The sequence below is a fragment of the Diadema antillarum genome, unplaced genomic scaffold (genome assembly GCF_040938485.1).
Source record: "Diadema antillarum isolate AM-2024a unplaced genomic scaffold, OU_Dant_1.0 seq00001401_RagTag, whole genome shotgun sequence".
NCBI lineage: Eukaryota > Metazoa > Echinodermata > Echinoidea > Diadematoida > Diadematidae > Diadema > Diadema antillarum.
In genome coordinates this window covers 340311-365487 of record NW_027272156.1, presented here as the reverse complement: position 1 = coordinate 365487, position 25177 = coordinate 340311, and the positions used below count along the sequence as shown (strand labels likewise).

Genomic DNA, 25177 nt, shown 5'->3' with positions numbered 1-25177 from the left:
TAGACACGGATCATCAAGGATCTACACAATGATCCGGGGAGATTCGGGACAGTTTCGACCTCGATGGAGCATCGACAGGCGTTGTTATGACTGTACACATGGTATCAACACGGCAGCTACACGGATAAGGCCGGAAGAGCGCGGCGTCTACACGGACAAAGACGGATTCTGCATGGATCAACACGGCAGCTACATGTCAGCCACACGGATCATCCCAGATTGCTCAGCCAACACGGCAGTCCCTGGGTGACACCAGATGTTTTTGCCTCCAAAAGTTGTCCAAGGATGCCCAAGGCGTCAACACAGATCTCTCCCCAGATGACCCCGGATCAGATCCGGGATGATCCGGCATGTCTATGTGACTGGGGCATTACTTGGCTCTGGGCAAGGCACTATCCTCATTACCAAGTCTTTTGGAGGAAACTTATAAAGCCTTCGGTCCCTTGTGTGCATAGGAGAGCTAAACCCAACTATGCTTGTAAAGAAACCCATTTCACTGGTCTCGTAAAGAATGGGGTGAAATCCTGGAGAAGTGCTCAAACAAACACACACACACACACACACAAACGGCTGATATCTGCGAGTCGTTCAGGATTGAAGGAAGCAGATTACATAGATATACAATCGGAAAAAGGAAAAGAATCTTTAAACAGAAAGAGGAAGCGATGCAATGAGCCTTTTTGCTAATGTGTGGAATGAAATGAAATGATACCAGTCAAAGTAGAGCAACCCGTCATACAAATAATCATTTGATTATGTAGGTTTACTATGATAACATTATCAATCATGTTGTTGCTGCATGCTGCTGCTACATTGTACGATGACATGCTAAATTATAAATTGTTTCATACTTTGAAGTTGGGGTGCTACATGTAGTTGCCTTGCCACAGTAACTTGGTTGCTATCTCTTGCGTTTTGCTACTCGATTCTTGCAATTATTATCACTAATGACAAATGTCTTGTCTAGATTAGAACTATAGAAAGATAAAAAGACCTATCATTAATGGTGGCCTTATCCATTCTCAGACTTTGCTGGGGAATAAAATCAAAATATATGAAGAGGATTCCACAAAATTTCACTTTTTAATGAATACATGTACTATAGTAATACTTTTCCTCCTTTATACTGATATAGTTAAGGATAATTGTAAGTACATGGGTCTTGTATTTCATTGAATACAAATCTCACAATACAGATCCCTCCTGTGGGTGATTTGCATCAGATTATTGGTACTAATTTCAGCCAAGTGCAACCTTTTAGATGCAAATGCAAGGAAGTTCACAACACCTGTACTGCCTACTTTATGAATTATAAAACTTCGAAAGTAAATCATCAAACAACCTCTCTTGTAAACCCTGTACCAATCTAGGGACCAACTACAATGTAAAGTACTATCCTTCATCATCGATTATTGATAGTATAGTGTGAACAAGTGTAAGTGCATTGTACATGTACATCGCTGTTTATACATTGTAGGCATTATACACTACACGGTACTTTGTGCACACACAGACTGTACATGTATACAGTTGTAGGCATACATTATAAAGAGGAGACACACAATAAGGTGTACTTGTACATAAATCAATTTTATTTTTGTTTTTGTTTCATTTTTAAGCAGATTCTGAAAGTACTTCATGTACGTACCACCATGTATTACCAGTAGGTAGGGTGGAAGGAAACCTGACTATCAGATCATAGCTGTGTCCTATACATGTGGATGTCATTAACCTGGCTAGATGAATACTGAAACAGCTCTATTGATAACCAGTGGGTACTCTAAAAGTGGATATTTTCGCGTGACTAATTTTGCGCGCTTGGCCGGGTCTGAAGAGTTTCGCGTGTTTTTAATTCCGCGGAATCAAGACATCACGCACAGGCACATATGGCAAGCAAAAATATTTGCGTGCTTTTATTTTCGCGCTAGTTTCTGGTTGCGCGAAATGCGCAAAAATTTGAACACCACGAAAATTTCCACTTTTACAGTACATGTACTTCTTTTTGCAAACTGTTGATGATGGTTATACATCGTACATACACCATGTACAATTGTAGACAATCATGAATCTTAAAGAAAATACAGAGTACAATTGTACTTCCATAGTAGTTCTTATTGTGGGCTAGACTGAGATGGCACATCAAGTTCATGCTTTCACTTAAATAATAGGACATGTGCATGTATTTGTACAGCAATATAAAGCAATATAAACAGTATGACCTGCAATGTACGTTGCGTGTCGAACCTCTTGCCAAATTTGGGCATATTATACTGTAAAAGAGAAACATTCACACCATGAATTGTATGTGAATTGCCACTGACATTCAATGCATTGTGTAGAAAAAAAAAACAAGAACAACTTTTTCATACATTTTTCATACTTTCACTTACATGTACATGTACAGTGTATCTTGGTTCCTCCCAAAATTTGCAAAATTTCATACCCATGGAAATTTCTTGTCTAACAGTAGGCTTTAGTTTCCTGCTCAAGGTCACTGACAGAAGGATCCCCCCCCCCCCCCCCCCCCGCGTCTTTAGTGATTATAGAAATACAAAGTTCAAGTTCTCCCAAAGGCGACATATACAGTATATATTTAGAACAATCTTTGAGAATTTATTATGATGTGTTTACTCACCTGAGTCATGGTTTTGCTAATGGAAATTTTATGCCCAACTGTCATGTTTATTTTGCTGTCATGTAAGTGGCCCTTATGATGTTAAATGAAAATTTGACACATGGTCTTTAATAGTCCATTGTGCTGGAATGAAATGTAAAATCTTTCTTGCACAATGAACTGTGACATGTATAATGTACAAAGGAATGTAGGTTAACCATTTTTTTTCTTTTACTGGTATGATTAATTATGTTTGTCTGGATACATTGTATGTGAAATTATGAGGTACAGTGGAAACTCAATGTAAAGAGATCTGATGGTACTGTATAACAAATTACCTGATATAACAAACTAATTTCTCTGGTCCCAATGTATTTACATATACTTCGTTTGCTTTGTATTGTTCATTGACCACTGAAATAACAAAATGTCTGTTATAAAGAACAAATTGTTTTAGTCCCAAGGATCATGTTGTACTGAGTTTCCACTGTATATGCTTTGTTGTTTTGTTTTGTTTTGTTTTTTTCAGTGTATTCTGTGCAATACATTCATGTGTACACCATGGCAAGTAATCTTTTTCTTTGTTCTTTTGCAGTCGGGTTCTACTCCCAATGACAGTAGAGGAGGTGAGTATGTTATGACTCTTGCTCCATACTTTCATAAAGATTTTATCCGACCCCCAAAATGAATAGGATTCAAAAGAAAGAGAAAAATATTCCATACTAAACGAGACAGAAAAAGAATTGACAAAAATCGGGGATTAAGGAGATATGACATTTTGAAATTTCATATTTGTTTTTGGAAAACGGTTCCAGACTAGTCCTTACTAATATTCAAATGACCGAGTGATGATGTTGTACCCTCACTATATTTCACATGTGTTGCATATGAAATTCAGAAAATTGTTTATTTTCGGCTAATAAAAGTAAAAGCATGTTCCCATACCAAGATATATCAGTGTTAACATTCATTCTCTTGTATTTTGGGTGGTTTTAAGGCAAGTTTTATATTCATTCAGTTGAAATATGAGATTTTTGTCATTTTTGTATTTGAAATGAATTTATTAAAAGAAATTGTGAGAGCATGACATCATCAACTTGCTGATTTGAATATTCATAAGGACTGGTCAAGAAATGTTTTCTGAAAAAAATGTGCAATTTCAAACTGTCATATCTTCCTTATTTCTTATCTGATTTTTGTCATGTTTGTACCGTTCTGTAAGAGATATTTTTCTCTTTCTTTTGAAGTTTATTCATTTTAGGGGTGGATTTCCTCTTTAAAATATCATACACTCCTCTAATTTTCATTCAGTGACTTGAAATCTTTTTCATGGGAGAGGGGAGGGATGGGGGCACAGCATTTTTGTAATGTACCATGTATCATCGTGCGAGAGACAGACTCGATCATAAATGATCACGGTTTTGACGTGAACAAGGAAGGCATGTGCAATAGAGGGCTGCAGTGTTTGCATGTGGATTATACTTGCCATGCACGGAAAGATCGCCAAGTGAGGCATGGTTCTTGAACAATTGATTAGCCATAGGACGCAGAGATTAAAGGTAGCGAGAGGGTTCAAAGTCCACACCTGGTTGTACTCAAAATGCCCTTTGCCATGATGTCCTTCTCAATTTTTAGTGTTCATTTTGTAATGCTATTTTTTTTATAGTGTTACTTAACTTATAGTATTAAAGGGCAGGGGGAAGAGGAAGATGGTATTTTGCAAGTTGCAAGTGATTTGCAACCTGCCGGCTTTCTATCCAGAGGAAATGCTCTACTTGGGTTTCATGCCACAACAAGAGATTTTGGCTCTGTACCGATTGGCTTCTTAGCCTTGGTGGAGAGCTTAGAAGGATCAGTAGAAATCTTGTAATGAAAAATTCAGTCAGATAGAAATTGCCCCAGCAACAGTATGGCTATTGGAATGCAAGTGCCCTAATTCTCTTGGATGCAAACAAAACGTATATTTCAGGGAAATCAGACTTATCATTTCCTAAAATGTTCTTATTTTTGCTCTTTTTAATATTTATATAATGTATATCAAACCAAGTAAAAAAAAAACCCAATAACAACCAAAAGTTTACACAGAATTGAAGCATTTTTGGTGTGCATTTAGGTAGAATTAGATATGTGTATGCTTCGAATTTTAGACTTTGTCACATTCTGAGCTGGAAATATAAATAACTCATGAACAATTTTTTGATTCCTCAAGCTGAGTGTTTCACTAATCTTCCTACATTTGGTAATATTCATAGGGTTTGGGAAACTTTCCCTTTAGATAGTAAGTATTTGAAAATTCTCGTAAAGAAAAAAGTAATTGTAAAAAGAAGTTTAATGCATTTTAAGGAATAACATCACAGGCAACTTTACAATATCTTTGCAACATTTGGCCAGAGTGGTACTAGATTGAATGTACACGTGTATACCCCCACTGACACAGACAAGTCTTATCTCTGCTGGATATCTCAGTCTTTGGTTAGTTGTGGTGACTGCATTATGTCTGTGTATGCAAGTGTCTGATAGCGCGACCCAACTGGTACGACTCCTTTTTTCTTTTTTTTATTGATGTAGATTACCTTTGCTCCTACATACAACACACCCCTATTGAGTAGTTACTGTTAGATAGACCCTCGCTTACATCATTACGAGATAATGTATCAGTTACGATTAGCCGATGTAATCAGCAGGAATTTTACTGACCGCTGAAGCGACGGATAAATAAACATGTTACACCCAAAGCAATCAAATGTAATATACTATGGCAGTCAAATACAAGTACAATGTAGACTGTTCATTTTATAAAGTGTTCACAAAGTGCAGTCAAGGTCATTCCTCTGACTCATTTTGTACACACATATTTATCAGATGTATCCTGACCTTTAAGGTACTGTAAAACCAGAAATGTTTTCGGCATGAAATCTTGACAAATTGGAGCAGAAGGCCTTTTCAGGGCAATTGCGTGAATCTTGGCTCTTCGTGAAATTCGCAATAATTTCATGCATGCAAAAATCTGATTTTTTAGTGATTGCAACAGGTCATAGGGCCATCTTAGCCCATTGAGGACGAGTTCTGAGTATACAATGTACAGTACTTGGGCAAGTGTCCATAGGAATTTATGCTTGTTGTAGCAAAATCAGCTCATCCTTAACAGGTTAATAGTGTAGGATCTACATGTACAATTTACTATTATGTACACTATGTCTGACATGTACATGTTGTGCCCTGCACTTTTCATCTGTATAAAAAACAAACAAATCACATTTGCTTAAATGTGATTTGTATGTTGAGTCTGATCAAAAAGAGAAATTTGTACAGGTAGGTCTACATTGTACAGTGTACAATAGTTTTTTAGGTGAATGCGTAATCTATTATAACACATTTTGTACAGCGTGAGATGTATGGTATTTGTGTTTGTTTGTGTTTGTGTGTTTGTGTGTGTGTGTGTGTGGGGGGGGGGGGGTTTCAGTATCAACTCAGTAAAGGGTGGCCCAGCCCTCAGTCTGGCCAGACGAGAGAAAGGGAGTGGGGTGGGAGAAATGTGGGAGGATCTCCAGATATGGATGTGGGCCTGTTGTAATTCATTTGGCAGATATGGGTATATGAAGATATCTGGATTACTCATGAGTGCAGCCTTGAAGTGATTTGAATACAATGTGAGATGTGTTGGCTGTAATCAATGCCAGGACAGAATGTTTGCCTTTGGCTTTGGACTATTTTCCTTACGTTACGGTACTACAGTATGTGCTCATCTTTCACAAATATGGGCATGCATGAATACTGAGTCTGGGTGCAGTGAGCTTCAGGTATTAGTATAGCATTGGATTAATGAAACATACATAATTTAATACCAGCATCGCGATAGGCGCAGTCACTCTGGCAAAAGATCGAGATCTTAGAGATTGCGATCTTAAACTTCTCAATCTTTTGTCAGTATGACCGCACCTTACATGTACGGTATGTTGTTTGCAAAACTGATTCAGCATGCTTCAATCAAGTGTTCATATGAAACTCAGTATTGTGAGAACTTGACTGGTATTATTTCCCAGGTTTATACTGAGTCAGTGGTACATTCTAGTTTGATACTTGGTAGCAAATCAATACATTGCATTGATTGCTGTACAGCTGTGAGATTTGTACAAGGTTCCAATGTGATTCCTCACACACATACAGACATGTACACACACACACACATACACATAAACTAGCATTACACTGTACATGTACAGTAGTAGTACTAGTACTTGTGGGAGTACCCTGTTGGTTTCTCCCATAGACAAAATACTCCCCAAATGTCATTTTTACCCCCACAGTGCTTGACTAAATAAAGTAAAACATAAAGATGGAACCCCCACAATGTACCCCTTGCTCACCCATGCGTATACACACACACATACTCACACACACATACACGTACGTATACACACTCACACAAAGAGAAAATCAGTTTTAGAAATTTGCTGCTAACCCCATATTGCAGTCCTCCTGCCTGTAGTGGCCAAAACTGTACACTGTTAGACAAGGAAAATGCACCCTTGTATCAGAGAGGGTACTGTAGCCACACTGTCATACAGTAATGCCTTCTAATATCCAACAGGGCAAATAGGAGAAGTGTGTTTCTACTGTAGGCATTGGGTTCAACATTAATTTACTGACACATTCGATTTGTAATGCATGTTGTATGTATCACTGATAATGTCTATTAAATTTGACATCTTGTATTGTGTTTTAAATGAAATTTAAAGGTCCTGTTTACCTTTGGGAGTAGTGGTTTAAAACATTTTAAAGATCAGGCCTCTAATTACCCGGGAGGCAAAAGGCAATATGCCGCAATGCCCTATCTACTTGCCGCAATGCCTCTCTCAAAATTACCATGCTTACTGCAACTTTTCCTTGCTGCCCTTAAAAAGTTTTGAGAGAGAGTGCCCCCAAAACCAAAAATTGCCTGTCCCTAAAACTGGCGAAATTCGAGGCCTGAAAGATATCACATTTGATGCATACATATGTAAGTGTAGGTCTGTTGTATCACAAAACATCCTACCACATACAATTTTCGCAATAAAGCCTAAAATATAAGGAGATATCAGTATTTTTCTCATTAAACCATAACTGTAGACGGTTTAGTCTGGAAACATTCTTATTATAACTATTGTTCACATTTTGTGTATTTAACAATACTTACAGTAACATCGATTGTACGGATTCAAATTTGTACAGTGGTTGTTTCTATCCCTAACTCACATTTTAGAACTACTTTAAAGCACTAATGCTAGGTTTTTATCTGCAAGTGGTAAATTATGCCTTTAAGTGGGATATGGATAAATGTAAACTTGCATTTTGAATAACACTAACCACGAAGGTACATGTACTGTACGGTACAGCTGTAAGACACAACCAGTGATTATGCTAATGTGTACAGTGTACAATGTACATGTACAGTAATGATTACATACACTCTTGTACTTGTACACTTGTACGTGTACATGCATGTCTACAGCTGTACGAAGGTGTATGTGTTGTCAACTGAAATTCACTGAAAAAAAAACAAACATGATTTTTAGACTAACTGCACCCAGCTACAAAAAAAAAAACATACTTAAACTAGGTACATGTACACATGCTGTATGTACAATACTACATTGTTCGTTGGAAATGGTTTTTAGACTTTGATTTTTAATGCTACAGAATATAATGAAGGTTTGTACTGGTAACTGTTATAGATTCATGTGCCATCCATCTCCTGTGTTGAAACCACATGTGCATGCACATTAGCCGTGCAGAATGATATGGCACCTGTTCAAAATGTCAATGCATGCTGTGGTTTTCACAAATGTACCTCAGTGTATAACTGTAATCCTTTTTTTTTTCCTGGCTGTAATATAAAAGTATAACTCTAATCCTTTTTTTTTTTTCCTGGCTGTAATATAAAACTACCCTTTCTTGAAAACATACAATTTGAATTCTTTTCAGATGCATTTTATAAATATAAAGTGTATCCCAGTTATTCTGTATCTAATGTACAAGGTTTTGGTGAAAGTAAAGTTCTACAATGTACATGTACCTGTAAAGGGCACTAACCAAATTTAAGATATTCTTCAGATTTTATTCATCTGGAATTTAAACATCCAAAAACATTAATGGCAATAAAGTTGTAAATTTTAGCTTTGAGTTGAAACCAAGCATAAAAATGGAACATTAAAATGGGCCCCTTATCCTACAGAGTAAAAAATGTAGTACATTTTACATTTTGTGTCATGATTTTATGTGATTTGTATTCAAGTCTTTTCATGCAAAATGGACACAGCTCTTTAGCATTTCAAATATTGACAAACCTGCTGCTGCAGACAGCTGTAAACTGTGTTCACTCAAATCCTTGTACAATGTAGTGATTTGCAACCTTCTGAAATAATGTATAAATGTACAAACTGTACCAGTATATTTTAGCTAGACTGGTAGACTCTATTTTTGTCTCCTTACACTGTACATGTAGAGGTGAAAAATTGCACCATGCCAACTGTGTGGAATTGAATGGGACTTCCTGCTCTATGGTTCACCGTTATTGAACTTGCATTGCGTTGTGATAAAGTTCGTCCTGTGTGGTCATTTGATTCTTTGTATTACAATAAAAATAACTGAGATCTCTTTTTCAGAAATTTGTGTTTTTGTAAAAAGTCATTGACTATGCTATCATAGAATACAGGGTGGCCTATTTTGGGGGCACAGTGTAGGCCTTGGGGAAATCCTGAAAGGGTGACGTATGGAACTGCCAGGGAGTTTTTGCCACTGATTAACACTATGCATGCATGATACAAGTACAGTACACATGTACAATTGTACATCCCACCCCAGATTTAAAAAAAAAAAATGGAAGAACGAGAAACAGAACTGAGATCTCTTTTTCAGAAATTTGTGTTTTTGTAAAAAGTCATTGACTATGCAATCATAGAATACAGGGTGGCCTATTTTGGGGGCACAGAGTAGGCCTTGGGGAAATTCTGAAAGGGTGACGCATGGAACTGCCAGGGAGTTTTTGCCACTGATTAACACTGTGCATGCATGATACAAGTACATGTACATGATGTGTTTATACACTGTATATTGTTCATTGCGTAGAGAGAAGGCTTACTGATTATTGCTGAGTTATTGTGCAATCCCGGCTACTTTAGATGTGATTCCTTCTTACACCCTTTCCTGTGTTAGAGCCATAAATCGCCACAGACTTTGCGTAGTACCCACCACGTTTCAGCAGGCAATCAGTAGAGGGCCCTCTGCATTTGACAGACAAACTGTGGTTGCGGATTTGCCAGTATTAACGATATGCATGCCCTGTGCACCCTCTTGCATACACACAATGAAGTTGGTCCAAATTGAAAAGGGGCAAAATGAAATGCCCTACTCTTCAAAATGGTTACACATGCCACCATTGATCCCATGCAGCTTTTTCCTACCCTACGACTTTAATATGCACAGCTTCGTAGTACAATTGTAGCCCCTCTTCTGGAACATTTCTGTCTGTGGAGCAATAATCAATGATTTTCACGAACACTTCATCAAGTACAGTGTAAATTGTCCTACAGTGTATACGTGCAAGGTATTAGAGGAATGTTGCTCTACATGTATGTACACTATTGTAGTTCCTGAAGAGTATCAAAGGACTCATCACTACAACATCAGTGTGTACAGTATATCATGTTTATGTATTTTGTGCAGTGTATTGTGTAAACCAATACATGTATGTACGTGTATAGTTTGTCATGCATGGCCACGATAGCAGATTATTCATTCAGGCTCTTCAGAAAACACACACGCACACACACACACACAAACACACACAAAAAAAAAAAAACCAGTAAAAGAAACCCAACTTATAAATGAATGCATGTCAAAATATTTTGATGCTCTTGTGCACTCTGTCCAAGTTTCATGTGTGATGCACTGCTTGTTACATGTAATTACAAACCTGAGTAGAGTAGTTATGACTGCTCATAGAATGTACACTGTCATGCATCCATTAGTGACCCTCCATTGCAAGCAAACTGTATTGATTTACACAGTAATTGTCTCAGTAGCCTACTGCGTTATTGATTCATTCCCCTAGTTTGTTTCACATTTAAATTACTGTACATCCATCCAAGTTTACATCATACCTGATTAAAGGATGCTCTGAAACTTGACATTATGAATAGAGAGATGGTGCAGTATCGCTTTGATTCTTAGTGTTTTTATAATAATAATAATTAATAATAATTGTTTTGGATATAAACTCCAAATTTTATTGTCCAAAAATGGAAATTCTTTTTGCCCAATTGATCGTGGGCCCGGCAGCCACTGAGCAGCGCCAGATCGATGTTGCTCTAACCTTTTCAACTGTTGAACGGCAAACAAGGTAGCAGCAACTCCCATCTTTTAACGTCTTTTGGTATGACGCGGCCGGGGTTCGAACCCACGACCTCCCGATTGTGAGGCAGCCGCTCTACTTACTGAGCCAACACATCGGTACAATGTGTTTTTACAAGTGTTGGTATAGCTTGCAAATTTGATACAGTAAGTTTGAGTTGACAGTGTGAAGAGATAGTCATGACCTCCTTGGCCATCATTGCTTAGCCAAGCATCTGTGAATTTTCTCATCATACTCTCAAAGTTGACAATGTGGGCTAATGCTGATCGTAGGTTTTCATTGTGTGTCTGTGTGTGTATTAACTGTCTGTTTCTTGATGTTGTTCATTTGTTTTTGCTGCAGTATAAAATCGGCCAGCTGTACTCCGTAGCAGAAACGAGTAAAGAGGTAACAGGAGGCGGAGATGGGGTGGAAGTTCTCGAGAACAAACCCTACACAAGACAGAAGCGTGGCCCTAGCGGGGAGATGGTAGAAGAGTCTGGGCAATACACCTACAAGAAATATCATTTAGAACAGTAAGTTTAAACATACTGTACACACCATATTTTTTATTTTTTTGCACTTTATTTCACAAATCAGAATGTTGCAAGTGATACATATTCCCAATATGGAGACCCATAGCAGTGGAATTGAAAATTTATAAACATTGGCCTTTGTTCAGAAGCAGAGTTATTGACATACCACCATCGATTTGATAATCCATCACATTTGATAGGCAAAGTTGTGGTATGTTGTTACTTTGGCATGTGAAGTTGACTTGCAGTGTTGCAAAAATAAAGCACTGCACAAAGAAGTAGTTCTTTTTTTATAGTACAAGCAGCCTGAGAAGATAACAGAACTCAGTGAAAGTTTGATCAGTGCAGGACAGGTTGAATAAAATGTGTGACAGTTTTACAATATGTGTAAATGCAGTTCTAAAAATGATGAGATATTCTATATATGTTTAGAGGTCAAAATTGCTCATTTGCATTACTTGAACATAAATGTCATGGTTATTTTTTTTGTTTACTTTATTTCTTGGTAGACAGACGTAAACAAACATGATTTTTTCATCAATTTGTAGGTTTGTACTTTCTTCTGGTTTGAGGAAGTGTGAGAAATCCATTACGCATTCATGTTGATGAGCAAAAGTAGGCACATGTAAAACTTCAGTGTTCCAGGAAGATATATTTTTATTGTGGAAAGAGTGTGGTATCAATGCATCAGTCTTCTTAATCTCTCTACAGCAAAGTTCCGGGTTTCATCCGGGCCTTGGCCCCCAAAGGATCACTGGAGGTAGATGAGGAGGCCTACAACGCGTATCCCTACTGCTGTACTGTCATCAAGGTAAGGGACACACCCTTCGATGGATAGCACTGCTGGTAGAGCTATCCATTCTAGTAGAGATATTGTACTTTTCAGAACATTGTCACATGGGACAGCCAGCTCCAGTAAGCCCTTGGCTAAGCTCCAGCCCCCAAACTACCCAGCCCAACATGCATGCCCATATTCAGCCACTCCAATTTATTAGCATTTTAGTTAAACCTACGTTAACAGGAAGGAGCAAACTTTGATGAAAATTGTGTCTTGACACTCATTTTGTGTCAATGGTCACCAAAGTTCAGTTGAAAATTGAAATATCTGGACTCTTTTGCTAGGAATGTGCAAATTGTGAACATTGGTAGGATGATTTCAGTTGAAAGAATAGAGATATGGTAAATAGACAATGTTGAATGTGAGATGTTAACTGTGAGTGGCCAAGCTCAAAGTCAAAGGTCAATGCCCTTTTGCAGAAAAATTGTCACTTTCGGCCAAAGCATTAGTTATGAGTGTTCAGCAATGCTGTGAATAGAAGGATGGAATACAATTGTAGCTTAAAATTGATGATTCATTATATGCATTAGTAATGGTCAAATGTTAAGGTCAGTTAAAGATCAATTTGCTTTTGCAAAAATTGTTACATCCAGCCAGAACTTTATAAACAAGAAAAGTCTAGTAGGATAGAATCAAACAATGAATTAGTTACCTGCAATGGCAGGGGTTCAAGGTCAAGTTCAAAGGTGATCCAAATTTAATAGCAAAAAATGACATTTGTGGCCCTAAATTGTTGTAAGAAAATCTATTAGCTTTGCTGTTTGGAGTAATGGATGGAGATGAAACAGAATTTTGATATATTTTCTTTTTACCGGGAGGGTGGAGATCAATCCAAGCTCAACAGTCAAAGATTGCTAAACTTCATCAGATGTAAATGATAACACATGTACTTGTGGCTGACGGAAAGATTGCATGAGATTCAGAAGCATTCCAGTTGACTTTGCAGTAGGGGAATTGCTGTAGTTTATTTGATGGAAAGAGTATCATGAGAATGCCCACAGTGCATCTAGTCAACAACAAGATCAAGGTAGATCAATCTGAACGCTGTATATGTCTCTCTGTATTTCAGAATCCCGGCTACATGAAGGATAAGATGGAACTACGAATTGAAACCTGGCACATACAAGATGATGGCAAGCAAGAAAATGTAAGTATTATCTGCAGTGTACGATGGCATTCTGTTTTTTTATGCCTCCGCCACGAAGTGGTGCCGGAGGCATTATGTTTTCGGGTTGTCCGTCCGTCCGTCCGTCCGTCCTTCCGTCTGTAATGAATTTTGTGGACAGGGTAACTATCAAAACCTTTTGAGTTATCCTAATGAAACTTGGCATGTATGTGTATTAGGGGGTGAAGTTGTGCCTATCAACGTTTGGGTGCACATGCTCAAGGTCAAAGGTCAAAAGGTCAAGGTCAAATACATAAAATTTCACTATTTCCACAATATCTATGCAATGCTTGAAGATATTTTCTTGAAACTTAGTGTATACATGTATTACCCAATTAAGATTCTCTGGTGAAAGTTTGGGTCATGAGGTCAAAGGTCAAAGGTCAAAAGGTCAAGTAAAAATATCAAAACTTTACCTTTTTTCTCTGTACCTTGGAAATTGTTCAAGGTATCTTCATGGAACATAGCATATATACAGTACTGCCTGGCAGTGATTATCTAGAGAATTTAGGGTTCATGGGGTCAAAGGTCAGGGGTCAAAGGTCAAGGGCAACACTTCAAAATTTTACTATTTTCCTCATGTTTATGCAATGCCAGCAGGATTTTTTTTTTTTACACTTGATGTATGCATGTATAACCGAACAGAGATTCTCTGGAAAGTTTTTTTTTCTTTTGTTTTGCCTCAAAGGTCTAAAGGTCAAAGCTTAAGTGAAAGTGCTGAACTAATTTTTTCCTCCATATCTCGGAAGTGGCTCAAGTTATCTTGAAACGTACTACATGTTTATGCATGTTCTTCCTGACAGTGATTATCTTATGAATTTTAGGGTCAAAGGCCAGATGAAAATCGTAACAATTTACTATTCAATACAGAAATTGCAATTTTTCTCCATACCTTGAAAATTACTCAATGCATAAACGTATGAATGGGTCAAAGTCAAGTTAAAATCCTTAAATCCCAAATACATGCTCTCCTATTCATCCGATTAAACCTAGGTCAAGGAAGGTGAACATTCAACACATATGTGCCAAACTTGTCATTTTAATATTTTGCCAATTTTGTGAAAATGTAATCACACGTTGTCCACATGTACTATCTATACCTATTAGGAGAATCATGCATTTTGGCAGAGGCATACCAGTCGCCATATCTACATTTCTAGTTTTTTATATCTGAATGTAGGCTAAATGTCTGGTTTTTCACATTTAGATGTTCATTATCTTTTAAGTGAAAAAAAAACATCTCAGTCATTCTCAAATTATACTGTCTTCTTGTGGAATTGCATCAACTTCAGTCATAAAACATGTATATGTAATGATGAATGGTTTATGTGTGAATGTCTGTGTGTGTGAGTTTATTTATGGATATGTATCCATGTACTGTATGTATCTGTGTGTGTATGTATGTGTGTACCTGTATGATTGTATTGGTGTATATTGCATTTTCGTATGAATGTTTACATGTATGTATGTATGTATGTATGTATGTATCTATCTATGTATCTATCTATGAAACTAAGATTTGTGTTTGTCACAGTCACAAGTCCTTTCTTCGTCTTTTTTTGTAAAGGTCCATCAATTACCTCCAGAGAAGTTGAAGGATAGGGACGTACAGGTGATCGACATAGCCAATGATCATATCTCCTCTTCGGTAAGTGCAAGTATTCTTGTGGTTGGACATCCAGGTATTTATGTGACATGGAGAGTGGCAGCTGGAGTGAAAACAAACCCATAGGGTCTATCGATCCGCGTACTTTTAGATGGAGTTATCTACTTTTCTGCTGTTTGAAATTCCATGGAACCGTCAGATATGGTCCATTCATATTTCTGGAAATTATGGAAGATTATGGAAAAGAATGGTGGATCGAGGATTCTGAGCGCTGACAGACCAAGTTTGTGAACGTTGTATCGTGTCGTCTGTATCACCGCGTGGATTTGTACAGTAAATTCACGCTCAACTCCGCACACGTGTAATGCCAAGCTGTTTGTTTTCACTCTGGCTTCTGGAAATGACTTGAACCTGACCATGACCCCGTTTACAGTGCGGGGCTGGGCCGAGCCCCGCAATTTTGTCCGTTTACACTGCCGGGCTCGGCCGCGCTTTTATTTCAAACCTTTCAATATTTTGTCGAAGTGGTGCTCTGCTTGTAAACAAATGCAATTTGGTATAGTCTGGTTTTCAGACCCTTTGCCAACTGGATTCCGTGGCGACGAAGTCGCCGTTTGGGCAAAGACCTTTGCCGAAGGAAAAATCCTTTGCAAGACAAAACTACCTTAAATTATACTAGTTTTCGACGTTGAGGGGGTTAATATCCTGAATAGCGAAATATTACGAGCAGAGGGTTTGGAAGCCAGACTAAAATTGGCTGCGCATTTGGCCCAGTTTGCGTTAACACTGAGAAAAGGCCGGGCTCGCCCGAGGCTCGGCCGCAGCCGAGACCACCTCCAGAGCAAGGCCAAATGCCTTTTGCACGTTTACACTGAAGCGGGGCGGGGCCGAGCCGCAGCCGAGCCTCGCACTGTAAACGGGATCAAAGAGTATACATGTGATGACTCTGACTGTATGCTCCATCCGTGGCTCTTGAACATCCTTGGTAGCCATCCAAATGAATCGTTGTGTGGATGCTTGGGGATTTTTGTAGAGATCTTTGGTAGAAACAGTGTTGGAATTTACTTCTTTTCAACCTGACTTGACTTGGCACTATTGCTTCTACTGCTTCTATTGTTATGTCTTTTATGGAACCCAATGATTAAAACAAGGTGCTATTTTTTTGTGTGTAAAGATTGTCTTCCCACCTTCCCTGATGCAAGCCCCCCTCTGGAGAGGCCTTTGAGAAGTCCTGAAAAATTGAATTAGTTTTTGCATCTATGTCTGTATACCATCAAAACTTAATGAACTCTGGATATACTTATAGTTTGGCAAAGCTCTGTTACATATTGTTTCAGTGTTTGAATTTCTGTTCTAAATTCATGTAGGACTTTGCAGTTCATAGTCTTATTTACATTATGCATTTGAAAAGCTATGTATTATTACTGTTCTTTCTGCATTGAAAAAGGTGGATTAATAAGATGTGGTGATTAGGTCATGCTTGAAAGGATGGTATAGTTTTGGCTGAGGTGGGGATTCAGGTTTTAACTTTTTGTGAGATAATTAGAAACCTCTTATATGTAATATTAAAGAGTGTACAATTCTAAGAGGAAATGAAAGTGTATTTGATGAAATTTGGTTTAGAGATACAAGTAGTTGAGATATCCAAAAACAAAGAGGTCCCAATAAAAGGTGGGACCCACCTTTTATTAGGACCACAGTGTTTTGCTTTGTTTTTGGATATCTCAGCCATTTCGAAACTGATTTTCATCAAATAAACTTTAAATTCCTCTTAAAACTGTATGCTCTTTAGTATTTCATTTAAGAGGTTTCTAATCATCTTACAAAAGTTAAAACTTGAATCCACATCTCAAACCTAAACTATACCATACACGTAACAAAGTTTGATGTTACTTGTATGTAGTGATTTACCATGTTCTGTTTTTGCACCTCATCCCCCTTGGTCACCCAGGACTACAAGGAGTCTGAGGATCCCAGTAAATTCAAGTCAGAGAAGACTGGACGGGGTCTTCTCGGCAAAGACTGGAAGGTAAGACGAGGGGTCATGCGATGTTATAAAATGGATTCAAGAGTAAAGCCAATCAGCCAGCACTGCTGACATAACTCATGTGTGCGCTCTTGATTTTCTTATCAATGTGCATGGCCGTGCAAAGAGTGTGCAACAAAAAAGCATGTAGCACAGCGTTCTATCCTATGGGACTTACAAAGAAGGTATAACTGCACGGTCACAACGTCACAATGCATACTTTAGCAATGCGCACTCAATCAGTTGTTACTAATTATTACATTACTAATAGTTACTAATAGTTTGTACTGACGGCCTCGTACAGCTGACATACATGCGTGCATATGACATGTAAAGAGTGTCTACTGAGTGTTTGGAGTGAACATTTTCGCTCATTTTGGCTCTTAAGCAAGTTTTATGTTGCTAACTGTTATGCACCCATAAAAGTACATGAAAAATGTTGATTTTCAACCCATTTTATAAATCATATAACATGCAGGTGTAAGTTCACAAAGTTAGTGGAGATGCAGCTCACTCTCGGGTATTCACAATGTCATACAACATGCATTCGGCTTCGCCTCATGCATGTTTCACCATTATAAATACCCTTGAGTGCGCTGCATCTCCACTAACACACTCTCACCTGTGTATTATTTGTATAATGTGCAACCTGTTGGCTTCGCACAGCAGAGGGAATCTAACCTTCAGATCTTGTTTGTTCTTTATATGGGCCAAAGCCATTAGCCAACAAGTCAAAATGTCTGATCTGCATAAAAAAAGAAAAGACATGGAAGAAGACTAACAAAGGATGGGGAGTTGAGTGAGGAGAAGAAGAAACTCGGCTAGAAAATAATTTGGTAGATTCATATTGCAGTGGATTTTTTTTTTTAATGCTGACTTTGTTGTATCTGTCTTAGGGTGTAACCGTGACCCCAGCCAAATCACGGCATAAGTAAACTTTCTAAAACTTGAACCCCAGACTTTAAGGCCCTATTCACGAAGGTGGTACAAATGAAACCATGGTTTAAACCATGGACAAAAACCATGGAGCGCCAAGTGTCGCATGGAATATTTCGTTAAGAAATCGGTCATTATGTCGATGAAATGATTATTTTGTAACGAAATGACAACATTTTGTATTAAACTAAATGAACATTTCGTCCACGAAACGATAATTTCATTAACGAAACGGTCATTTTGTCAACGAAATTACCAATTTCGTAACGAAATATTCTGTGCGACACTTGGTGCTCCATGGTTTTTGTCCATTTGTACCACCTTCATGAATTCGGGCCTAATAGTCCCACTGCAAGTACACATTTCCAGTGAACTATTGCGCTAAAGTGGTCTCAGAGCTTTTGCAGCTCTAGATCCCCTAACTCTGTCATTCCCATGGACATCCTTACTGTATGCAATGTCAGTGATTTGTCAAGATGTTGGTTGTGTAAGGGTTAAGTGCGAGTGACGAGAAGCGTTTCTATCACCACTGTGATGTGCAAACTTATGTCTGTGATACCGCTGTTGAGCAAGTTGTTTGAATGCATACTGTGTGGTATGAATACTCCTGCTTTTCCGTTGATCACCGAATTGCCAAGTCTAGTTGTTTCCATGTATGGGTTACCATGTCAAGAAATGGTAATCAGTGGAAACTGCTGCACATGTTACATTTTAATACTTGTGCATGTGATCAATGAATATGTTTTAGGTGATTTGATGTATAGATGTTTTTATGATTAGTCTCTAGCTAATTTGAATACAATTTTAGCTAATTTGCATAGTTGTGAATATGCATTACTTGTAATCTTGAATATGTATGTTCTCTGATGTTGCAGGAAACCACGAAGCCACTCATGTGTTGCTACAAGCTGGTAACCTTTAATTTCCAGTGGTGGGGTCTACAGAGGCGCGTTGAATCCTTTGTAATGAGGGTAAGTTTCCTTTATGCCTTTACCATATCTTAAAAAGAAAGAGAAAGTAGGGGCAACAGTGAATGCTTACAAATTTTGCGTCACATGTATGTTTACCCATAGAGACTTTTGAACACCAGTGCTGTTGACCATGCATTAGTCTATACATAAGCAGTATATGTGTTGAAAGTGATGTCATATCTGTTAATGCAGAGGCAACATGCATGACCGGCGATCTTAGAGGACTTGGAATCAAAAAAAGAAATGTAGAAATTTTACCACACTGATAGCAGCAAGTATTCAAAGGTTGCATTTTTTGAGTAACTTCAAAAAATGTGTTTGAGGATAGTGACCAGATTGTGGTATAACCTGTCCAGTACTCCTATGTTCTCCCCAGACTGTTATTGCTTACATCAACTTGTGTTCTTATCACATGTAGGGAGAAAAGCCCCCTAAAAAAAACCAAAAACAAACAAACAAACAAACAAACAAACAAACAAACAAACAAACTTAAAACCAAACTAAACCAAATGAACAGAAATCTGGGGATAGTTTATTCTCCTTGGCTCTAGTTCAGTGCCTTTCACCATCAATGGCTGTCCATGCCATAGAGATTGTGCATATTTTGTGTTTCTAGACACGTTTTGGCTATTTTGTATGACAGTCCTCACACTGGTTGTCTTAATTGGGCAAGAAAGCACCAACCTACCTGTTCATACCTATCTTCTGACTCTTATCTCCCATTCTGCCAACAGCAAGAGAGGCGTCTGTTCACATTATTCCATCGCCAAGTCTTCTGCTCAATAGACAAGTACCACGGCATGACGATGGAGGATATAAGGGCCATTGAAGACCAAACCAAAGCCGAGCTAGATAAGGTTGGTGAAGAACGTGTTCCTCCAGGGGCATGGTGGGCTTGTGTGAATTAGGAAGAATGTTTGCTGCGTAGTGCGTTTGTTGAAATGGACAATTGCAAGACTTGGAGGAAGTTTGAATTTCTTGGTTCCCATGGAAATGTCCTTCTTGATTGACTTTAATACTGGAACAGTAAGTAAGCATCAGTTCAAATTTTAGCAATGGCTACCCTTCAGGGTAATGTATTTAGTACTAGAAATGGGAAATAAAATGTTCGACTCAAGTGTAGAACTTCCCACCGATGAGCAGCTGTTAAAATGCTGTGGCATTTTATGTTTCCAAATGTCAGTGTATTGCAGTTTGTCAGTCAGTCACATTTTATGTTTGCTGCCTTTTAGCAAGACACTGCCACAGACCTAGTGTGTGTCAGACAGTTTGCACTTTGGCAGTGGTGATTATTTTCTGTTGCTGTTTGGAACCATTTTAGATTTAAAGCTTGTGGAAGAGTGTCGTGAAGTAATTCAGAAGGAATTTTTCCCCTTGAATTGTCACATACTGTAAAACCAGAAATGTTAGTGTGCATTTCAATTTTGCGAAGTTTGTGAGAGACAAGATTCACAAAATTAGAATGCAAGCTAAAGTTGCTGTCTACACTATATTCATTGAATGCCAGTGACAATTTGCAAAAATTTCATGCTGCAAAAATATCTTGCTTTACAGTATGTAGTGGGTAATCAACAGGTGAAAGTCAGTCTTAAAGGTGTATTAGGCCCGTAGCATGTTTAAGCTTATGCCATTTCATCAGCCCTTCCTAAACGAGGCCAATAAATTTGTTGTCTTGGTGTGCATTTTTATGCTTAGTTTGCGAAGGCAGAATCGGCGTTTTGACATGCCATATATACAAGGGTACTTTTGTACCTGTTTATGCTGAAAATTTTTTCAAGCTCAAGGAAGAGCCCATTTTGCGAACATGCACTGCACAGGTCCGTGCTTGCTATGTTTATGATTCTCCAGGATCTACGTTTGGAAGAATTGTCAATTGTAAAGGCACCTCTTTGTTTATTTTGATTGCTATTTTGCAATTTGGGTTGTGATGAAATGGCATTTATGTCAATTTGGTTCGTGATGCAACCATGTTATGTACTAAACACATTTCAAAAGTCTGATTGTGGCCCCTCAAAAAAGTTAAGAATGAAATGCACCCTGAGCAGATCAACCTTCTTCTGCTCTCACTGTGTTAATAACGCTTGCTACTCTCTGCAGGGCCGATGTGAAGGTGAAGTCCGGGGCTTCTCAGCCGCCAAGGATAAAGACGAGTCATAAATGACGCTATCGCCATGGAGACAAGTGCCCTCCCCTCCAAGGATGGAATGTGAAGTGACATTCTACAGTCTGCGTCTGCCCAGCATCCCTACAGTTGTTTTCATGTATGCCATGATTATCTCCTCGGTAATCAAGAGAGGGAGAAAATCTGTATTTTTTTTTCTTTGTTGTTGAGATTCCAGAGACCCCTAAGAGCAAGCAATCATGTCCATGTCACCGTTAGAGCTGCCTTCTTCTCAAATTGTGAATTTTAGGCAGAGACTTTGTATGAGGGAGAGTCTTGAGTAAGTGTGCAAATGTACTTTGCTTCTATATTTGTTTCCTCTCACGGAAATGTGAATTGGAATATTTTTGCATAGCACCTCGATCTATTCAGTGTCTACTTATCATCAGATTGTGATTTAGAATGCGATAGACATTTGGTTCAGAGGCGTGTGTGTGTCTTTTTTTTCTTCTTCTTTTTTTGGTTTTGTTTTGTTGTGTGTGCATTTGACTGCTGGGGCCACAATGTAAGACTTGACTTTTGCCGACCTGACCTGTACGAGTTCTGTAGCTTACTGCTGAGTAGTTTGTGGTGAGCGGTTACCGGCCAGCAGCAGCGCATGAGCAGTCATGCTGCGTACTTCTAGCCAGAGGATTTTTGGTTATGGTCATTGTATGATTATTCCTGTGCAATGGGTTATCATCACGTCAGTACTGTGAGGAAGCAAGAACGTGGGGTAGGGAATGTGTAGTGACACTTTTCAGCGCCTGAACACAGCAGGAGTACTAATACTCTATCATATCCAATGTGTAAAGTCTGTAGACCCAATGCATAATTCTGCGTCTCCTAGACCCCTCCAATTTGCTCATGCATAGCAACCTCATCCCCAAATGGCGAGAGACTACAGCTAGCTCGTTGCTGGGCTGTTTCGTATGTGTATTTTCCAACAGATCGTCTCCAGTCAAATTTGCTGTGAGGTGATGAACGTGTTGTGACTGTAGAACTCCGCTGCATGGTTCTCTTTGGATGGTTTGCTGATTTAAGACAGCAAAGATTGTTGGAAGCATTGAAGAAATTGCAGGAGCAACTTGTGCATGCAAGGATATTGAAAGACATGCCATAGATTTGACTTTTTAGCATTGGTGGATGTGCAGTTCAAGATGCATTAATAGATCAACATTGTTTTTATGTGTAAAAGTAAATGAAGAGATTAATGTTTTTCTATCTTTCTCTTTTTCTTTGTTATTCTATGATTCTCTTGTGTGAAAAGGCAATAGCACTACATGCACATTGACGTTGCAATGTGGGTATCGTTCTGAAATTCCTGCAATTGTCCCAGAACGTTGGGTGGTTGTGAGCGTTGGGCCTGCAACGTTCCCACTGGCAGGTTTGAATCGGTTGGCTGTGGTCGAAGTGCAGCTGGGGTTGACAAAAGACGTCTTTCATGTGAGATGCTGGAAGCGGGACTCGTTGCATGGGCAAGAGATGTTCTAATGCGGATGCGATAGGGATGTTCTCGCAACTTTTGCGAGGAAGCAGTCAATAATGTAATTGTATATCCAATTTGTCAAGTCCTCCCATACATGATTAACTGATGCTAGTCTCTGTAATCTGAATCATGTAGTCGCCATGTTTGTTTGTTTGCTGCAGTTGAAAAAAAATCCAGTGAATAGTTTTGTTCAAGTGCAAATAGCCGCTTTTGGGTTTCTGCTCCACGTTCGAGGGGAATGAATTTTAATGAAATTATGTAGTTAAGCTCTCTAGAATTTTATGCCCTGTTCAGTACCTTCTCTGCGGGGATGGAAATAAAATGTTGATTTTTTTTTTCTTGTAAATCTACCTGTTGTAAAGTTTGTAGTACATTCCTTTATTCTTGTTTTGTATTTGATGTGGAAAGGAAAAGGGATGTTTGTAAAGACTGATTCTCCTGCAGCTTTAGAACCCAGCAGTCAGTGAATTTCTCATTGTAGTAGTGTGCCTGTCATTGTAATTAATTAATTCATGCCCCCCTGCAAACAAACAAACTGGAATTTATACCTGACTAGTTTATTTCTCGTGAAAATTAGAACAGTGAAATGTATATTTTTACTGCATGTACCGTGTAGGACTCTGTACTTCTGCTATTTATGACGTCGATTTACAAAAAGGAGGCAATGAAGGAATTTTGCAGCCGGAGACCTCGTGCTTATATTACCTGTGCTTCGTTTTTTTTTTTTTTCCGTTCTTTGTTATTCGTGACTTGATAGGAAGGCAAGTTAACATTTATTGAGTAGACAGGTGTATGTGTAGTTGAGAGTTGGCCAGCCAACTTCTGTATGGGTTTATTCCTCTTGCTCCCAAACACCCATTAAAAAAACGACAACAATATGTTTATTTCAATCTGATAAACTTGATCGTTGCTAGGGGTAGAGCATGTGATTGACATGTCCATGAATCATGAACCAGAAAACAACCAGAAGTGGATTAAGTGTACCATTTTTTTTTTCTGTGCATTAGTCCGTGTTGCTGTATTTCAAAAAAATTAAAGCGAAAAAACCCCCCACAGATATGGTTTCTCAAATCTCATAGTGAAGAGTTAAATAATGCCCTGAATGGCATTAGTGACGGATTTTTAATCAGTGCTTGAAGGCTCAAAGTCCAAACCACGATACAGACATGGAAGTTGGCTCAGTTCTTCTTGGACAACCAACCAGATAAGCACTGTACTTGGGACTAGTCTTTGAGTTCAAAATCACTCTGAGCAATGTGGAATGTAGGGCGCCCCCAAGTATCTGAAAAACATCTGTACAGCAGAATACCAGTACATTGTTGAGTCACGATCTTGTTGCCTGTGTTGAACAAGACTGGAATTATGCTGAATGGTCCTGCTGAGTAGGGGCAGAGTTTTCCAAAGTCTATCCTACCCGCCCCATTCCTCCACAAACTGGAACCATTTTGGGTACAGGTGTTAATTGTTGACCCTCACAGGCAAATAAGACGCAAGGGACACATAACCTTTTCCTCTTCGTTCACCTAAGAAAATTTACTTCTTCTAGTGAAACGGGTCTTGTCTGCCAAGTTACAGATATACTTACGCAATGCGCTCAAAGTTGGTTGATCTCGTAATTCAAAATGACTTCATTGTGAATATAAAACATCTCCATTTTGTTTTCCTCCCTTGTGTGTTTGCGTGATTAAAAGATAAAGCAGTAGTAATATTTTTCTGACTTTAAATCTACTTCTTATTGTCGCTATGAATATGATTACTATTGTGTTTGAGCTTGGGTAATGTAAGGGTGTATTTTTATCAAAGGCTATCAGTATCTTAGGGCGTATTGTGATTATCAAGCGATGGAGAAGAGCAGCATTGTGATCTCACATGTCTACTGAGCTGCAGTTTTCTCGCTGGTTACTTTGTTGTGTTGTTTTGATTTGAAATAGTAAAAAAGGTTTCCCCTCAAACTTTTATATCTTTCATCTCGTTGTAAATTAAAGAGTGATGAAAGGGTTGCCTACACCTCTTTGTGGAGCACTTGTCTAGAATTTAAAATATATGTATAAATTCATGCACTTGTATATCAATGAATCTTTCCGTAATAAACATGCCTAATGTATCCACTGTTGTAAGTAGACGAATGATAAAAAAGAGAAGAGAATCTTTGTAACTTGTGTTGTTCTTATTGACTCTTCAGCAGTCATACAATGTAGTTGTGGATTGCGTGTTGATCGGTAAAATGCACCGTACGTTTGTATTTTGAAGTTTGTGTGTCCCTTTTGCAACCCTGCAGAAGAAAAGAAGTCTTTTCATAGCTGGTATTTTGTAGAGGTGGATAATTCAGACCTTTCCTCAGAATGATAAAACTTGAAGTTTCTTTATGGTGGAGTGGGAAACATTACTCTAGATATCCAATGAATTTATTCATAAACCCGAAAAAATTCCTCCTGATTTTCCCGGTACAAAAGGGAGCATAATATTGTGAAGTGACTTTGGGTTA

The 25177-nt window shown here is 38.4% G+C and overlaps 1 protein-coding gene across 1 annotated transcript in view; it reads left to right on the top strand.

The window, feature by feature from the left end:
* LOC139709045 (phosphatidylinositol transfer protein alpha isoform-like) overlaps positions 1–23837 on the top strand; it is a 29531-nt gene extending 5694 nt beyond the window's left edge. Inside the window, exons 2-10 of the mRNA XM_071621010.1 lie at positions 3210–3240; positions 11349–11521; positions 12233–12332; positions 13429–13506; positions 15092–15172; positions 17082–17159; positions 18968–19063; positions 19798–19920; positions 21161–23837. Coding sequence (XP_071477111.1) covers positions 3210–3240; positions 11349–11521; positions 12233–12332; positions 13429–13506; positions 15092–15172; positions 17082–17159; positions 18968–19063; positions 19798–19920; positions 21161–21220 — 820 coding nt within the window. The 3' untranslated portion in view covers positions 21221–23837. The remainder of the gene's footprint in view (positions 1–3209; positions 3241–11348; positions 11522–12232; positions 12333–13428; positions 13507–15091; positions 15173–17081; positions 17160–18967; positions 19064–19797; positions 19921–21160) is intronic.
* The last annotated feature ends 1340 nt before the right edge of the window (positions 23838–25177 follow it).